The sequence below is a fragment of the Gobio gobio genome, assembly GCF_949357685.1.
Source record: "Gobio gobio genome assembly, chromosome: 20".
In the NCBI taxonomy this organism is placed as follows: domain Eukaryota; kingdom Metazoa; phylum Chordata; class Actinopteri; order Cypriniformes; family Gobionidae; genus Gobio; species Gobio gobio.
In genome coordinates, this window is record NC_137113.1 from 23,981,601 (window position 1) to 23,998,037 (window position 16,437).

Sequence of the window (16,437 nt, forward strand, 5' to 3'; positions counted from 1 at the left end):
CCTGCCTGGTGGCAGTGAGTGTGTATGTCAGGCTGGAATAGGTGTTGTGCTGTGTTTGTAAGGTGTTTTGAATAGATGAGGGTCTTTTCCTCCAGATCAGGACTGCATAGAGCAGCACTCAGCAGGGAGTCGAGTCTTGGGTGAGTCGATAGAAAGGGTTTGTGAGAGAGCCGGGACCTGGCAGGCCCGCTGCCTGTGTGGCACCTCATCTGCATGCACTAGCATATACTGGACACCACAGGGGTGCGACCCATAATCCCCTCTGCTCGCTGGGGCCTCTGGGAATGGCCCACATCTTTACTCAACGTACATAGGCACCATAGCATGGCTGTACTACCATGTCTCAAAAGTTCGCCAATGAGAAATTTTGACCTTCAGTGTTTCAAAAAGTACAATAAAAACTCATTGCTTGTATTTATACTGCAGGGTCGGAAGTTGCTGATTCTTGGTACAACTAGCAGGAAGGATGTTCTGCAGGAAATGGGCATGCTGGACTCTTTCAGCACTACAATCCACGTCCCTAATATATCTTTAGGAGAACATCTCATGGAGGCCCTGGAGGTGAGGAATGTAAAACATTCATGCATTTCTAAGTGTGGCTATTCGAATATGTTTTGGGGCCACTATGTATATAAGTTCTTAAAGAAAACAATCTACGTGGTAGAAAGTGTTTCTGGGGACTCATTTCCATTCTCATCTTAAAGGGATAGTTCACCCAAAAATGTCATTTCTGTCATAATTGTTGTTCAAAACCTGTATGACTTTCTTTCTTCTGTGGAACACAAAAGAATATATTTAGAAAAATGCTGCATGTTTTTTTGCCAATACAGTGAAAGTCAGTGGGTTCAATGTTGTTTTGGACCCCATTGACTTTTATTATATGGCCAACAACAAAACCGCCTTTTGTGTTCTATGTCATGTACATATTGACCATAGTTTTTGATTGACTATCTCTGGATCTATAAGTGACTTTTTTCCCTCTGTCTTTCAGCTTCTTGGGGGCTTCCAGGAAGAAGAGCGAGCAACTATTGCAAAACAGGTGAAAGGACAAGTGATGTGGCTGGGTATTAAGAAGCTGCAGATGCTTATTGAGATGTCACTGCAGGTGAGACACAGAAAGACCTTTTCACCCTGCGGGTTGTCTAGACGACTCACTGAGTCACAGCTTTCCTGTGAAATCATCTGCGGTTTGAGTCACTGTCAAATTCAATTACTTTATGGCATCATAATGAAAACAAGCCCCTCCAGATGCGCCTTCTTTCTTGACACACACAAGTAAACAGAACTCAATATTCCTCATCTGCATCTAATTTAGTGTATGTGGCCTGCTTCTGGAGTTGACTGAAGCGTTTCTCTTTCCCTGCCAAAACAGACTTGTGTTAAATATTGTGCAATAATGTTAGCTGCCTAATGGCTTAAGCATATCTAAAATACATAAAAAATATATTACATTTTTTTTAATTTGCCAAGATCACAGTGAAGAACTACTATTCAAAATAAGTTCTAATACTTCTAACCAATCACTATAAATCTCTTAAATACACTATTCAAAAGTTTGGGGTAAGTAAGATTTTTTTTTTTTCTTTTGAAGGGTTTTATTTTATTTTTATACTGAATTTATTCAGCAAATATGCATTACATTGATAATAAACACTGTTCTTTAGAACTTTTTTTGTCTGTCAAAGATGTATATATTACACAATAATATTAAGCAGCACAACTATTTTCAACATTGATAATAAAAAAGTCAGCAATGATGCATTAAATTGCTAAAAAGTGACAGTAAAACATTTATAATGCTACAAACGAGTTGCATTTCAAATAAATGCTGTTTGAACTTTTCTTTTTTATCAAATAATGAAAATGTGGTTTCCACAAAAATATTAAGCAACACAACTGTTTTCAACATTGATAAGAATCAGAAATGTTTCTTGAGCACCAAAGTGGCATATCAGAAAGATTTCGGAATAATCATGTGACACTGAAGACTGGAGTAATGACTACCACAGGAATACATTACATTTTTAAACATATTAACATAGAAAACAGTTTTAATTGCAATGATATTTTACTTCAATGTTTATGTTGTGATTTATCTCAGACCAGGTTGGTTAGAACTCTTTATTTAAGACATTTTTTAAATCCCTGTGGAGAAAATAATAGGAGAAATACTTCTGGAACCAAGGCCACTGAAAAACTGTCCAGTCACTGTTGTGCTCTATTATGCCAATGTTGGCATATTTTGAGTATGTTTTAGACCATTAGTTCTAGTCTTGTTTAATGAGAATTACAGTTGTGTTTGTTAGTGTTGTCTTGTTTTTGTGGTGGCGTAATTGGAGTTGCAGTGGTGTTTGTGCTGGATTCTGTGTAATTGGTGTGGTATGCAGTAATGTGGCAGCGTGAGTGCTTCCCCTCAGAGAGGAATGAGACAGAGTCTGCCGGGACATGCTGCAAACAGCCGCGCTGCTTTTTCCTCCCATTCTCTCTATTCTTTCAGTAATTTCCACTTCTTCAACAGCCCCAGGCAATTGAAAAGCTAAGTTATTGCATACACCTTCATTAATTTCCCTCCTTGGTGCCTTCTCCCTCCTCAGAGCTTTCCTCTGTCCTTAAATCACATTCTAGGCTATAGAGTAAAGTTAACAGTGCAATTTAGTTCATGACTAAGATTAAACTTGTCAGAGAATGCAGCTTCTTAATTCATTTTCTGTACATCTCCTGTAGACATTTAATTAGAGCGTAGAGAATTTAATGGTACAATTAAATGAATCTGGGATGTTTTAGTAAATTTTATTTGATCAACATAAATGTCTCTCTAAACATCACCAAAGAAAATGAATATGCGAGGAGATAAGCACTAGGTTGTCTTCCTGTCCCGGGTGAACAGGTACGCCAGCCTGCTGGATTTATCACTAGTCTTGTCACTTCCCGTCCCCGACAGGACTGCCGCCCCTTCACAACTCCTTACAGACAAATTCAGGGCCCCTCCGAACCCTCCAGGCTTTACATAGCTGACAAGGTTTTTGTCTTTTCAACATCTCGCCACTTTCAAGAAAAGGGGGCTTGCAAGGAACATGCCGCAATGTAACAAAAAAAAATATTTTTTAGTTGTCATTTCACTTTTGATCTCCATTTTTGACCCCTGTGGGTATTTTTCTGTTTCATTTTTTTTAGATGCCTCAGGAATACAGAGTTAACAAGTTCCTGGCACTACTGCAAGAAGAAGGAGCGTAAGTCCATTTCTCATTTGGCTTCAAATGGATGTTTCCTCCTTTATCATACTGATTATTTTCATTAACATTTGTTCATGTTGTTCTCCAGGTTTGCCACTGCTAAACATGGGGCCATGTAGTCTCGGGATGCAGAAGACAAACCAAGGCTATTTTGGTAGGACTTGCATGTAGAGACCAAGCCTTCCTTTTGTCTGTCAATATTTCAGTGCACAATTTAGAGATGATCAAACACTGAAAGACTTAAATCATCAAAACCACAATAGTAATGCATTTGATTTCTGTAATATGACATATTAAGTGCAACAGAATATTCAGCATTCAACCTGATTTTTTTTTTTAACCTTTTGGTGTTTGGTTTGTACAAAGTGACCCATTGGTTAAATAAAATTTCCCTTTATGCACAAAACGCTTCAGAGGTAAAGGACATTTTTATTTTTACTTAAATTTTTTTTTTTTTACACTACTGTTCAAAAGTTTGGGATCAGTAAGAGAAAAAAAAAATGAGCAAGGGTGCATTAAATTGCTAAAAAAGTTACATTTATAATGTTTCAAACGATTGTTTTTTCATCAAGGGAAATGTGTTCAAAGTATTGTGAAAAAAAGTATCAATTTCCTCAAATATTAAGCAGCACAACTGTTTTCAACATTGATAATAATAAATGTTTCTTGAGCAGCAAATCAGCATTTTAGAATGATTGACACTGAAGACTGGAGTAATGATGCTGAAAATTCAGCTTTAAACGGGAATAGATTACATTTTAAAATATAATAAAATAGAAAAAAGTTATTTAAAATTAAAATAACGTTTCACAATATTACTCTGATCAATAAGCATAAGAACATAAGAAATGTTACCAAAAAATCTTACTATCCCCAAACTTGTGAGCAGCATTGTATGTTTATATAATATAACTATTATAGTATAATAACTAAAAATAACTGATAATTTATAATAAAACTTTCACTGTAATAATTACTGCAATGTCATCACATCCAATTATAGGCTAATTTTGAATTATCGACGCCAGAACATACATTAATGCATTTACTGTTGCTATTCCAGAATATTTGGCCTATACGTCCTCTATCATTCAGTCTTCCATATATTTTGTAGCTTATAGAAACAAACCAATTTAGAGCATATAAGCACTGATACAGCAAGGCAAGCTGCACCTTATATCTGCGTTGTACAGCAAACCTAACATACTCTGAGTTCAGTCAATCAGTAAAAGTCATTTTAACAGAAGGCTTCAAATTTTGTACAATTTTAGACAGTATCCCCCCAACCAGCCGCACTCGAAAACTCTATGGTTTTGCACAAATCGCCTAGGCTGTGACATCACCAAAATCAGAAAATCACCAAAAGACAACAACCTTGGGGCACTATTAATTTTGTACCAACAATATTCTAAGATTAGAGTTAACTTTATAGGCACCTAGGCTATACAATGTGTCGACGGTATCAAAAAAAAAACAAAACTTATATTTGAAAGGATTATTGCCGCTTCCATAGACATCAGTGTGTATTTTACAAACTAAAAATGTATTTTTTTGCTAGTACTTGCGTGTATTTAAATGTCTGAAACCTAAAATAAACATTATGGGGTTGAAAATACTGAATAGTTGTGATGTATGACAACCGCTGAGCGCGTCCGTCTCTGGCACAGTGCCAGCCAAAGCGCAAACGCAGATTTGATTTTAGCTGTTGATCATGTGACGCATTCTAATTTACAACGGTGTTATCATACGCTCCAAAGAGTTAATTATCAAATGTAAAAATATAGTTTTTTGGTCTTTTGGAAGTTGCATTCACATTAATTTGGATGATTCAATGGGCATGACACCTCTGCCAGGGATATTTAAGAAATCGGGTAAACTGTCATATTTTATTTCATGTTGTATTTGTTTTAGCTTTCATCCATTAATGATATATGTGCACTGTTTTGTAAGGTTTCCTGTTTATGTTTTTGTACCGTATCTTTCAGAAGCAGTTAAAGGAGTCAGGAAAGCACTGGGTGCACTTCAGAGACTGAGAGAGAGCAGAAGTACCTACAGCATCCCTCTATCCCTCACTTTCCTCAAGTATAGTGTACTACACAGCACTGCCCCCTGTTCAACACTAGCTCCTCGATTCCTCAGTACATAGGGTCTCATATTTTTACAGGGATTTTGAAATAGCACATGCATGTATATGAAGACCCATAGAGTTTTTATGTATATATATAAAATGTATCATTTATGATATGTGTATTTACTGATGTGAACCATTCCTGTCAATGATGCCTTACTCTTAAAATTGTCCATACTTGGACATTTAAATTTAGAATTTAGCAAAGCTGCAATTCTTTGACCAAATCCTCGGCTCACTTTTCCCTTCGTCATGGATGGACTTATTATCTTAGAAACAGTCAGTGCCTTCCAATAACAATATTGAAATTCTCAATTGAAATATGTGCCTTTGTCATGCCAGTATATTGTTGTAGTTTGTTTATTGCTTTTATTGTTTTCTGACAAGAAGAGCATTTGTTTTTTAAGAAAGGGAACTATCCGTCCTTCTTAAGTTACTCTGGACTTTCCATGTCAGGAACATAGGAAAGGTCATAGTCTCAGAGATGAAATACCCCTCATCTCAATCTAATGGGTAACATAGTGGCCTTAAGAATTGTGTACAGGATGGAAACCCGTGACCTACCTCCCCTCTGCCACTCTGCCAACAGTGCCGAGATGCTTCACATTGGCCTTGAATTCTCTTCTTCTTTCGCTTACACGCATACTTTCTCTCAGAGCAATTAAGAAGAACATTATGACTCCATTATGACTTTTACTGTTGAACTGTGAAAGTAATAGTAACTGAACACACCAAAAAGTTTTGCTCTTTAAATTTAAATGCAGATTTTGAGTTTTGTGTATGCTTTGGATCTTGAACTGCATGTCACACATTAGTACTTTGTAGTAGATATCCTTATTGCCAAACATTTGGAGTATAACAATATTATGTTAAGCTATATTATTTTTTCATGGCATGTCCCTTTAAGGAGCTAAATAATGCAACATGTTTTTCCTAGATAAATATAAATCAATGATTTCAATGATTCCCTAATTAAAATGTGGTTTTAAAATTGCAATAAATGACTGCTATTATTGTTATTTTGTAATTAGCTTCTTTTTTTTTCACCGAGGCTTGATGTGATTCTATGGAAGAAAAGGATCACATTTGCTTCCTTTGCTCAGTCAGTGTCTTTTAGTCTGGGTTAACTGTCTGGTTCTGCTCGTATATAGATATATATTAAATTAATGTACTATATTCCGCTATATATTCTAATAATTTGTTAACATGTATTCATTACTTCAATGAGCTCATTGTGCCTTAATTTAATATGTTGTTTAAATTAATACTTTTTTAGCTAACTGCGTACATTTCTGAAATACATAATTTGGACAGTCACCTCTGAATACAAGATAAATCTAAATTGTAATGTAGACATGCATTTTCTGTAAAGCTGCTTTGAAACGCTATGTATTGTGAAAAGCGCTGTACAAATAAATGTGAATTTAATTGAATTGAACTATATTTTAGTTCAGTAATGTTTTTTATTTAATATTTTGTATTTTATGGTACTAAATGATATTAATGGAATAGTTATGATCCATTTTTTACCTGTTAATCACTTTTTTTTAACATGGACTTAAATTAAATTTCCAAAATCTTGAACAGTTTGAATGTGTTGGAGCATAAACTAGGGATAGTTCACTCAAAAAATGAAAATTCTGTCATCATTTACTCAGGGTGTTCCAAACCTTTATAAATTTCATTCTTCTGCTGAACACAAAAGAAGATATTTTGAAGAATATGGGTAACCAAAGCTAGCCTGGCTCCGCCCTCCTACATACTTCCGCTCAATTTTCATTTTCCTTCAGTACTCCGTCTGCGATATTCTCTGGTTTTCTCCGGTCCAATTTTAACCGGTCCAATCTGCGAACCGAGGGAGTCGCTGAGAACGATGACGTTGATGCCGTGCGCTAGTTTGAAATGACATGCATCACGACCAAACGTTAGCGATCGGTTATGGCAGATCCAATAGTTTTAAACTTCAACAGAGTACCCGTCTTCAAGGAAGTTAATGCTGGTCAATGGAGAGTACAAATGAAATGTACGAGAGTCTGGTAGGACCAGGCTAAACCAAAGCAGTAGATGGGTCCCATTAACTACCATAGTAGGGAAAAGAATACTAGAAGTCGTCAATGTGGCCCATCAACTGTTTGGTTACTGACATTCTTCAAAATATCTTCTTTTGTGTTCAGCACAAGAATTTTATTTTTTGAATTTATATGAAATATATATTTTCCAAAAAATGTTTTACTCTAGAACTGTGAGAAAATCAAAGCCATAACTAATTGAGGTTGATATCTCAAAAAATGAGCTTTCAGACTTTTGATTTGGGTGCTGTACCAAATGTTTCCACTAGATTTAATTTGCTCTTCATTAGTTTTCAATGCAGTCATTTTTGACCGCGAACAGTACGGGTGTGACTTTTTTTTCCTTCTTCATCATGTCCATGATTATTTTTGTTCACATAGCAAATGCCGAAACATTAACCAAGCTTCGTACTATTGCGATCAAGTAAAAAATTCGACAAAAATGACGGAACAAAAATGAGGGTTAATAACAGTGTGACTCTTAAATTGTCCTGTGTATACAACACCGGGAGCCAACCGAATAATATCTGCATGAACAGGTAAAATATGTTTTATTTCAGTCAATACTTGTATACTGCATTGTGTCATGCTTTACTCTGTCATTTTGTTGAGCTACTGTAGTTGAGACCAGAGGACCGCCTGCAAGCCTACAGGATGATGTCAGCGCTGGAATGACAGAGTAGATGCAGACATGGAGGTCAGATGATTGTGATCAGGTAGATCGAACCCTTTATTTAGCTGCGTGCCAGTGTTGCACAGTATTTTATTTTTATGCCACTATGGAGAAAAGAATCGTTGTTAAAAGTGTTGTTATCCGCATTGCATATTAAAGGAGGCTACAAATATCAGAATATATCTATAGAGCAAGAGTCAATCTTATATTAAAAAGCAAAATCATGAGACTGTTTTCTTCTTCAAATATATAATCTTAGTTCAGTCATACAGATATATACATTGTGTAATAAATAATATTTATAAAAACATAACATTTTCAGATTATAAAATAAAAAGGGAATTATGAACTTTTAAAGGCTTTGTACAAAACTTTGGATATAGCGGAAGGAGAAATGGAAAAGGGAGTGTAGATGTGACCGGTGAGAGAGGGCTCCTCGAGGATCGGTGTGGATGTGAAGTAGCATTGCGTAGTTAAACTTAATTAACGGGAAGCGTATGGGACTGTCAGAACATGTCGTATGGAAACCTCCACCAGTCTATCCTCCATGTATCACACACTCAAACCCACAGCAGTCCTCCACTTCCAACACACTCTCATGGCGATTCGCAGATGTCTTTGCGAATTGGTGGCTCCTCCGTATGAAATAGTTCGATCTTAGTACATTTTCGTAGGGTCTACTTGCGCCCCACGGATGGTTGAGTTTAGGGATGCACCGTCATGCCTACTTTTTTTTCCAAAAATTGAATTCATACGAAATTGCCACATCGTAAAATCTCATGAGATCGGGTTGTCACTTCCCTCCTTTATTTACGCTCTTATTTCTTTCCTTAACTATCCTCCTCCTGTTCACTTGTTCTCCTTCCTCTACGCAAACTTCTCATTAGGGAAGTGTTGAAACGGTGCCTTCACAGTCATATACGAGGAGCTTTATCAAAAAGAATATGTTAAAAATAAACGTCATAATCTCTAGAATTAGTATACTCGTTAGTAGTTTTGTAAGTGCAAATTTTACTGGTCGGGTGCACGTGAGCCCAGTGTGTTGTCGCATTCTGCTGTCATGCGCTCATCCAGAAGAGTTGCCGATGGCTTTGCATGTACATGTTCTGCAAAAAAAATCCTACTGAAATTTTAAAGGTACCCACAATGCCTTTTCCCATTTGCACCGCCCACAGCATTCTACGCTAATTTATCGATTGCATCCCAACTGCTGTATAAAGCAAATTAACAGGAGTTTTTTTTATGTAGCAAACAGCAATAATGTTTCACGTTTTGAACATTTATGATTATAGGGAATGTGGTAGTAGTGTACAATATGTCCTTGGATGAGGAAACCTCCGAGACCACGAGGGAAAACATGAGCATTGCATTGGATTCAGTAGTATAGCAGGGCGTATTTCGAGACCCAGCATTCAGTAGTTAACCGAGAGTTTCTCGTCGTCCTCCCTCCCTCCCTCCTCTTGTTCTTTCATGTGTGCCTAGTGTCATTGGTTGTAGGTGAGCATATCCCGTTTCGGCCCCTGGGCAGTAGGGCGAGATGATCAGAGAGATGGTGTTACAGATAAAGAAGACTTAATGATAACAAGGCATTTTGTTCTTTTGCAGAAGTAATGCGTGCCACAAAAAAGAGTGAGAGGAATGGCAGTAGTAACCATGATGCTCATGGTGGGCATCTTTTGGGGCAGATCAAAAAGGGCACATTAGTAAAGAGTTCTACCACAGAAGTGCCACTATCATGTGTGTGTTCTCTCCCTCTCCTTTTCTTGCTTTCCATCCTTTAGTGTCCACTAGTCCCTTTCTTCCTCTACATGCTGCACTTATTTACACGTGTGCACGTCGTAGACTCTCACACACTCCTGGCAGCTGACATAGCAGCACCAGTGGAAGATGCAGTGGCATTTCTCCTTACGCTTTTCTGTCCGTGTGTTATGGCCACGGCCGCAGCACAGCAAGTCGCAGCCCTCGATGCCATGCGACGACACGTTGCAGACGCGGTCACGAGTACCAAACGAACCCGTCTCCGGGTTTGGCTCGCAGAAGTTGGGAGATCCCTCGTAGTACACCAGGTCTCGCTCAGTGGGGTGTTTGAAGAAGGCGTATTTGGCGCGTAGTGTTTCCACCCAGCCTCTGGACTCCCGGTGTTTCTCCACCACCATCTCGGAGGCACTGTCGTACTTGTCTTTCAGGTAGTCCCCCAACAGCCTGAAGTCAGGCTGCGCCCACCAGCAGGTCTTCACTTCGCAGCTGCCTGACAGTCCATGGCACTTACAGCGAAGGTGCATGTTTTCCAGGATGGTCTGGTAAAGAGAAAACATCGGAAATTTGGTTTTAGTTCGGTCTTAATTTTAGTTATCTATCAAAGGACCATTTAAAATGATTGTGGTTGTGCCACTTAAAAATAAAATGTAGGAATAAATGATTAATTTAATAATACAAATATAAAATGTAAAAACATTTTAAAGCTAGGCTATTGGAATGTTCATTCATTGCAGCAACCAATGAACCTTCTACTCCTCAATAAAAATAAACCCACTCCCTCTTCCAAATGCAACTTAAAGGAACATGCCGCCTTTTTGGGACTTTAGCTTATTCACCGTATCCCGCAGAGTTACATAAGTCCATACATACCATTTACATCTCCGTGCGTGCCATAACTCTGTCTGACGCACCCACCGCTAGCCTAGCTTAGCACAAAGACTGGAGGTAAATGGCTCCAGCTAGCCTACTGCTCAATAAGTGACAAAATAACGCCAACATTTTCCTATTTACATGTTGTGATGTGTATTGTTACATCACGTACTAAGACCGACAGAAAATGAAAAGTTGCAATTTTCTAGACCGATATGGCTAGGGACTATTCTCTCATTCCTGCGTAATAATCATGGAACTTTGCTGCCGTACTATGGGTGCAGCAGGCGCAATGATTTTTACGCAGTTAATATGATATTAACTTCTGTCAACCTAACCAACGTGACAACAACCTGCTTGCACAGAGATCGTGCTGGGGACTATTTTCAGGTGCTGCGTAATATCATTGCGCCTGCTGCACCCATGGTACGGCAGCAACTATACACATCACAACATGTAAATAGGAAAATGTTGGCGTTATTTTGTCACTTAATGAGCAGTAGGCTAGCTGGAGCCGTTTACCTCCAGTCTTTGTGCTTAGCTAGGCTAGCGGTGAGTGTGTCAGACTGTCAGTTATGGCACGCACAGAGATGAGAATGGTATGTATGGACTTATCTAACTCTGGGGAATACGGTGAATAAGCTAACGTCCCAAACAGTTGGTGTGTTCCTTTAAAGACCCTGTGTCATTGGACAGTATGACAGAATGTGCCATCATTAACTCTTTCCCTGCCATTGATGCAATCCATGTTTTCACTGTTATATGGGAGGGTCCGCTATTACGCATCATCTGAAAGAGTACAGAATCCCTGGATCCAAACACAGACGGAGAAGAAGCAGAAACAAGCGATCAAAGCATTGCTTCCGTGTAACCGGTCCTGCTCGTCCCGCTTCAAACATGATTCTGACCGGGGTCCCCAGCGTGGGAGGCGGGTGTGCTAACAAGGACGCTCTTATTGGCAGTGCTAGGAAGGTTACTTTGGAAATGTAATATGTTATATTAAAGTAATGTAACTGATTACATTTGATTACTTTTCTAAATTTCTAAAGAATGTTTTCAACTGTTAATCATTTTCAAACATTTAAACCAGGCAGGGTTAATCTTACTGTAGTACTCAACACTGATTACTGCCAGTTTTTCAAAATCCTTCATCACTTGAATTAAGATTATAATAATTAAATTTTTAAAGCACCGCCACCACCACAAAATTTGGCACCTCTTTTTACTTGATGTATTTGGCAGACGTGGTGCGCTGCAAATTCAAACAAGAGAAGCAATCAAAACCATCAAAATAGCTAGCCTGGATGCCAGCCGAACTTAGCCCCGCCCACAACATTTGCGGTCGGGCAGTTCGGTTTGGACTCGATCCGTTAGGGAGCCACAATGCAATGCATATACGAACAAGTTCTCCGTTTAGGATTAGAACAAATTCAACCCAAGCGCCTTTGATGACGTGGATGATTACGTTACTGTTTATCATATGTCCATCATCGTGTAAAGCCCGCCCTGACAATTTCATTGGTCCGAACAGTTTCTGTTCGGGCATAATTACTCCTCTACGGATCAAGTCCAGACCGAACTGCCTGAGCTCAAATGTTGTGGGCGGGGCTAAGTTCGGCTGGCATCCAGGCTACTGGCAATGGCAAACATCGTTTACACTTACTTTTTCCAGCGCGCGTGCACAGGATTGCCAAGTTTTCACAACAAAACCCGCCCAATTGCTACTCAAAACTAGCCCAAAACAAGCCCAATAGCTTTCCGGGGGGGTTCTCCGAAAAAAAAGGCGTTTGGGGGGTAAAATATGTGGGTTACTGGGTCTAAATATCACATAATTGGGGTCACTTCAACCCACGGACATGGAAAAACAGCCCGCGGCAACACTGTGTGGGGTTGAGTTCTGTTGACATTTGAAAAAAAAATGTTTTGTCAGTAACTGTAACAAATTACATGTGAGATGGTGGTCCAGTGGGTTAAACCATGGAACTGATACACAGAAGGTTGCTGGTTCAATCCCAGCGGTCACCACCAGTGTGTCCTTGAGCAAGGCAATTTACTCCATGTTGCTCCAGGGGGATTGTCCCTGTAATAAGGGCACTGTAAGTCGCTTTGGATAAAAGCGTCTGCCAAATGCATAAATGTAAATGTAAATGTAAATTACAGTTACATTTATTTTGTAATTAAATTATGTAATGCCATTACATAATTAGTTAATCCACAAAACTGCTTACTGGCCTGCGTTCGTTACACTCATCCCCCTAAACCTCACTCCCATCCGGGTTAACGGCACCAAATGTATCCAGTCCTACTCGACCCGCTCCGAGCAGGATTGGAACTGGGTCTCCAGCATGGGAAGCTGGCGCTAACAAAGACACTAAAGATTGCAGTCGTTAACGGCAGTCGCTAAAGCGCCACTTGAGGCCAGGGGAGTTTACACAGCTCTTACTGGCCTACATCTGTTATATACGCATATATAAAACATTAAACATTTTGTTTATTTCAAACATTAAACAGCATATAAGTAAAAATTGCCTACTTTACTGAATGAAATTTCGACCCAGGAAGAGGTATAGAACTGTGCAAGCTTTGGTCTGGATGGACTCAATCTACTCCATGTTTTGATTATCGTTCTTAATCCGATCCGGACGTAGTCTCTGAGTTTGTGGTGTTTCAGACCGTATGTGAGTGGAGAGGTTGCTTTTTGGAACTCGAGGATCGCTCGAGGGTTTATTTAACCAGTGATCACATTAAGTCTGAAACATTGCTTCTTGTTTAAGAATTGTTGTATAAACGCAGTATCACAATTGCAGTCATAGTGCATATCAAACTAAATGTCATCATTTAATTTATGGCCTGCAGTTGAACAGCAATCTATGCGATTGTTGTTTGATTATTGCCCGTATTGTCACTCTACCCTTTCTAAAGCAGATTTTTAAATCAGAATTCCAACAACCTGGACTGCGAGTTGTTCTGTATGATCTCAGGCCACAGGTGTTGTTCAGGTGCTGAGCGTGCAGACAGGCCCTTGCAGTTCTCGTCTAATTCTCTTCTGAAGTCCCGCTTAATGGAGTATGCCATCGGCACTATATGTCTTTGTTTTGGTTTGTTTGCCTTAATTCGCTCGCTATATTTAGCTGCAGAATTCCCCAGCTGCGGCGGAAGGCAGGTGTTTGCAGGTCCCTGGGGGTCTAGTTGGGGCCGCTGACATCATGTCCCGAACTCTTTGGGCCCTGAGCGGGTCCCTCAGGCTGCGTCGGAACAATGGAGTATGTGAGGGTCCTGACAGGGCCGACTGTCTCGGTGCCTGCTCCTGTGGTCCCTCGCTGATCAAAGCGGCGGCCTGTTGCAGTGTGGTCTCGCCTATTGCCCCTTAAGCACCTTTAACGCAAAAGACTCCAATTCTGAGTCATGACAGCAGCAGTGACGGGCTAAACCCTGAACCCCAGTGTTATTCTTCCCTCCCTGCCTTCTTCAAACCACCAACTGAGTTTACACCTCTGTCACGGATTCAGTACAGATGCAAGTTATGAGAGGCATGAAAGGATAAGAGAGGTAATTACCCAGTAATTTCTCATGAAAATACCAGTTTTAAAGTTGAAAGTCTCTCGGAAAAGGGATCAGGAGATATTTGACAGATCTGCGGTGCATTAACACCTTTGTGAACTGTGGGGTAAGACCCACCCAGGAGCGGCACAAGTACAGCTTTGTTCTTTGTTTGGTTATCATGAACCTGATGGCTTAAAGGTGAAGTGTGTAATTTCTGTGGTACTACCGGAATCATAGTCAGTTTCAATGGCCTGACTGCTACAAAAACAACATTTTGCTCAGCCTATCATGGGAGTTTGGGGGCGGAACTGCCTGTTTGTCCGAGCAATGACAAATGGAGTATTTGAAAGCAGTCATTTATTTTGCATTTCTGTTTGGTGTGGCGCACAAATTACACACTTCACCTGAAGTGATTTCACAAATATGGTGTGTATTCTCAGCTTATCTCTTTCACATTACATATGTCACCCTTTGGCATGTAAACAGCAGACACAATATTGAATTTCAAAATTGTAATGATGATATCCAGTGATACTAAGCAGAGGGAGATATAAGGATACCCAAGTAAAGGGATACACAATATGGCACAAAACACAAAGTATGTAGCCACCTAAACGTCATAGTACTCAATTGATAAATTAATTCCTAAATATCAACATTATAAAATGAAGTAAAACTACTAAACTTTTCTGATACTGGTGTTCCCATCATGCACTGGGGCTTGAATAATTAATGTGTTTGATTTTTCACTGTTTATTTACACTGTTTTATCATTGCTTTTGTTGTTAGGTTTAGTAACTTGCAATTTTGTGACATTTGGAGTTAATTTTCTACTCAAAATGACATTCATTCTCAAAGACGAGCCATCGAATGTTACCGTCACTGTGTATTGTGTACCAAGTATTGAGGTCTCTGTGCTTTGGGTGGGTACTGAGTTTACTGTTATGTAGATAATCTGTCTACACAATATCTACTGTATTTACTTAGATGTTTCTAAGTAAAGCATACACTTTAAAAAGTGTGGTTTAATTCAGTGTAATATTGTTTGAGTAAAAAGTTTTGCAGAGGAAAATTCAGCTAAGTAGAAATAACTCAACCTTTTACTGGCCAAGTTAAAAGTACTTATTTTCTTTGTTAACTTTACTTAGTTAACTAGTTTACTTGCAAAAGAAAAATTAAGTACATTTTACTAATTTTTTTTTTTTCAGTGAACATTACACTATTCTGATGCTTGAAATCCTGACTACAAAGTACACAACTACAAAGGGTTTGTAAAAATTGTTTATGTTATTGAAAGAAGTCTCTATACTCACCGAGGCTGCATTTATTTAATAAAAATACAGTAAAAAACTGTAATATTTTGAAATATTAAATTTAAAATAACTTTTCTATTTTAATCAGCACTGTAAAAATTAACAGATTACTTTTTTAATTATAATTTTTCATGTTTACAGCATTAAAAATGTTAAACGTACTTAACAAAGCATTTGTTTTAGAATTACATTATATGATCATGCTCTCATTTATTCGATTGCTTTTAAACCATCAAGCTCGGCAAGACATAAACGACGTGCGCACAGAAAGCCATTTCAGAAACAATCGCTGAATGGCTATAATTAATGGCGAAAATGCAGAAAAAAACCCAATTGAATAGTGACATCAGTAGCCGTATTGGTATAAGTGACTACTGGCTTTCATTCATAGCAAAAAGATGCTATTAACCACATTATATTACAACATGTTTATGATGCTTTTACATTAATTTAGAGATTCAATGTGATATTTTAATTTTAGGTGTGATCAATCATGATTAATTACAGAAAAATGTGTGATTAGTTATTTAATTTTTTTAACCGTTTGACAGCAATAATTTTAATAGCACAAATCTTCAGTCACATGATTCTTCAGAAATCATTGTAGTATGCTGATTTGGTGCTCAAGAAACATTTATTATTATTATCAATGTTGAAAACAGTTGTGCTGCTTACATTTTTGTGGAAAACGCGATATGCTTTTTTCATGGTAGACCCCCCCCCCCCATATTGTTGTAACATAAATGTCTTTAATGTAACTTTTGATAAGTTTAATGCATTCTTGCTGAATAAAAGTAATAATTTATATATTAAAAAAAAACTTTTGAATAGTATAGTGTACATATGGAAT

General features: G+C 38.4%; 2 protein-coding genes across 5 annotated transcripts in view; one reads left to right on the top strand and one right to left on the bottom strand.

Moving 5' to 3' along the window:
• Positions 1-6,934, top strand: part of nsfb (N-ethylmaleimide-sensitive factor b) — a gene marked incomplete at its 3' end in the record, with an annotated part of 28,847 nt that extends 21,913 nt beyond the window's left edge. The window contains exons 18-22 of one of the 4 annotated variants that reach the window (XM_079801039.1): positions 427-561; positions 992-1,105; positions 3,175-3,230; positions 3,322-3,387; positions 5,219-6,934. In XM_079801039.1, coding sequence (XP_079657165.1) covers positions 427-561; positions 992-1,105; positions 3,175-3,230; positions 3,322-3,352 — 336 coding nt within the window. Of the gene's footprint in view, positions 1-426; positions 562-991; positions 1,106-2,497; positions 3,085-3,174; positions 3,235-3,321; positions 3,388-5,218 lie in introns of those variants that run through there. The other 3 variants (XM_079801038.1, XM_079801040.1, XM_079801041.1) reach the window with 3 other exon arrangements.
• Positions 6,935-8,345: 1,411 nt separating this feature from the next.
• wnt3 (wingless-type MMTV integration site family, member 3) overlaps positions 8,346-16,437 on the bottom strand; it is a gene marked incomplete at its 5' end in the record, with an annotated part of 36,394 nt that continues 28,302 nt past the window's right edge. The window contains one exon of the mRNA XM_079801544.1: positions 8,346-10,400. Within this exon, the coding sequence (XP_079657670.1) occupies positions 9,921-10,400 (480 nt within the window). The 3' untranslated portion in view covers positions 8,346-9,920. The remainder of the gene's footprint in view (positions 10,401-16,437) is intronic.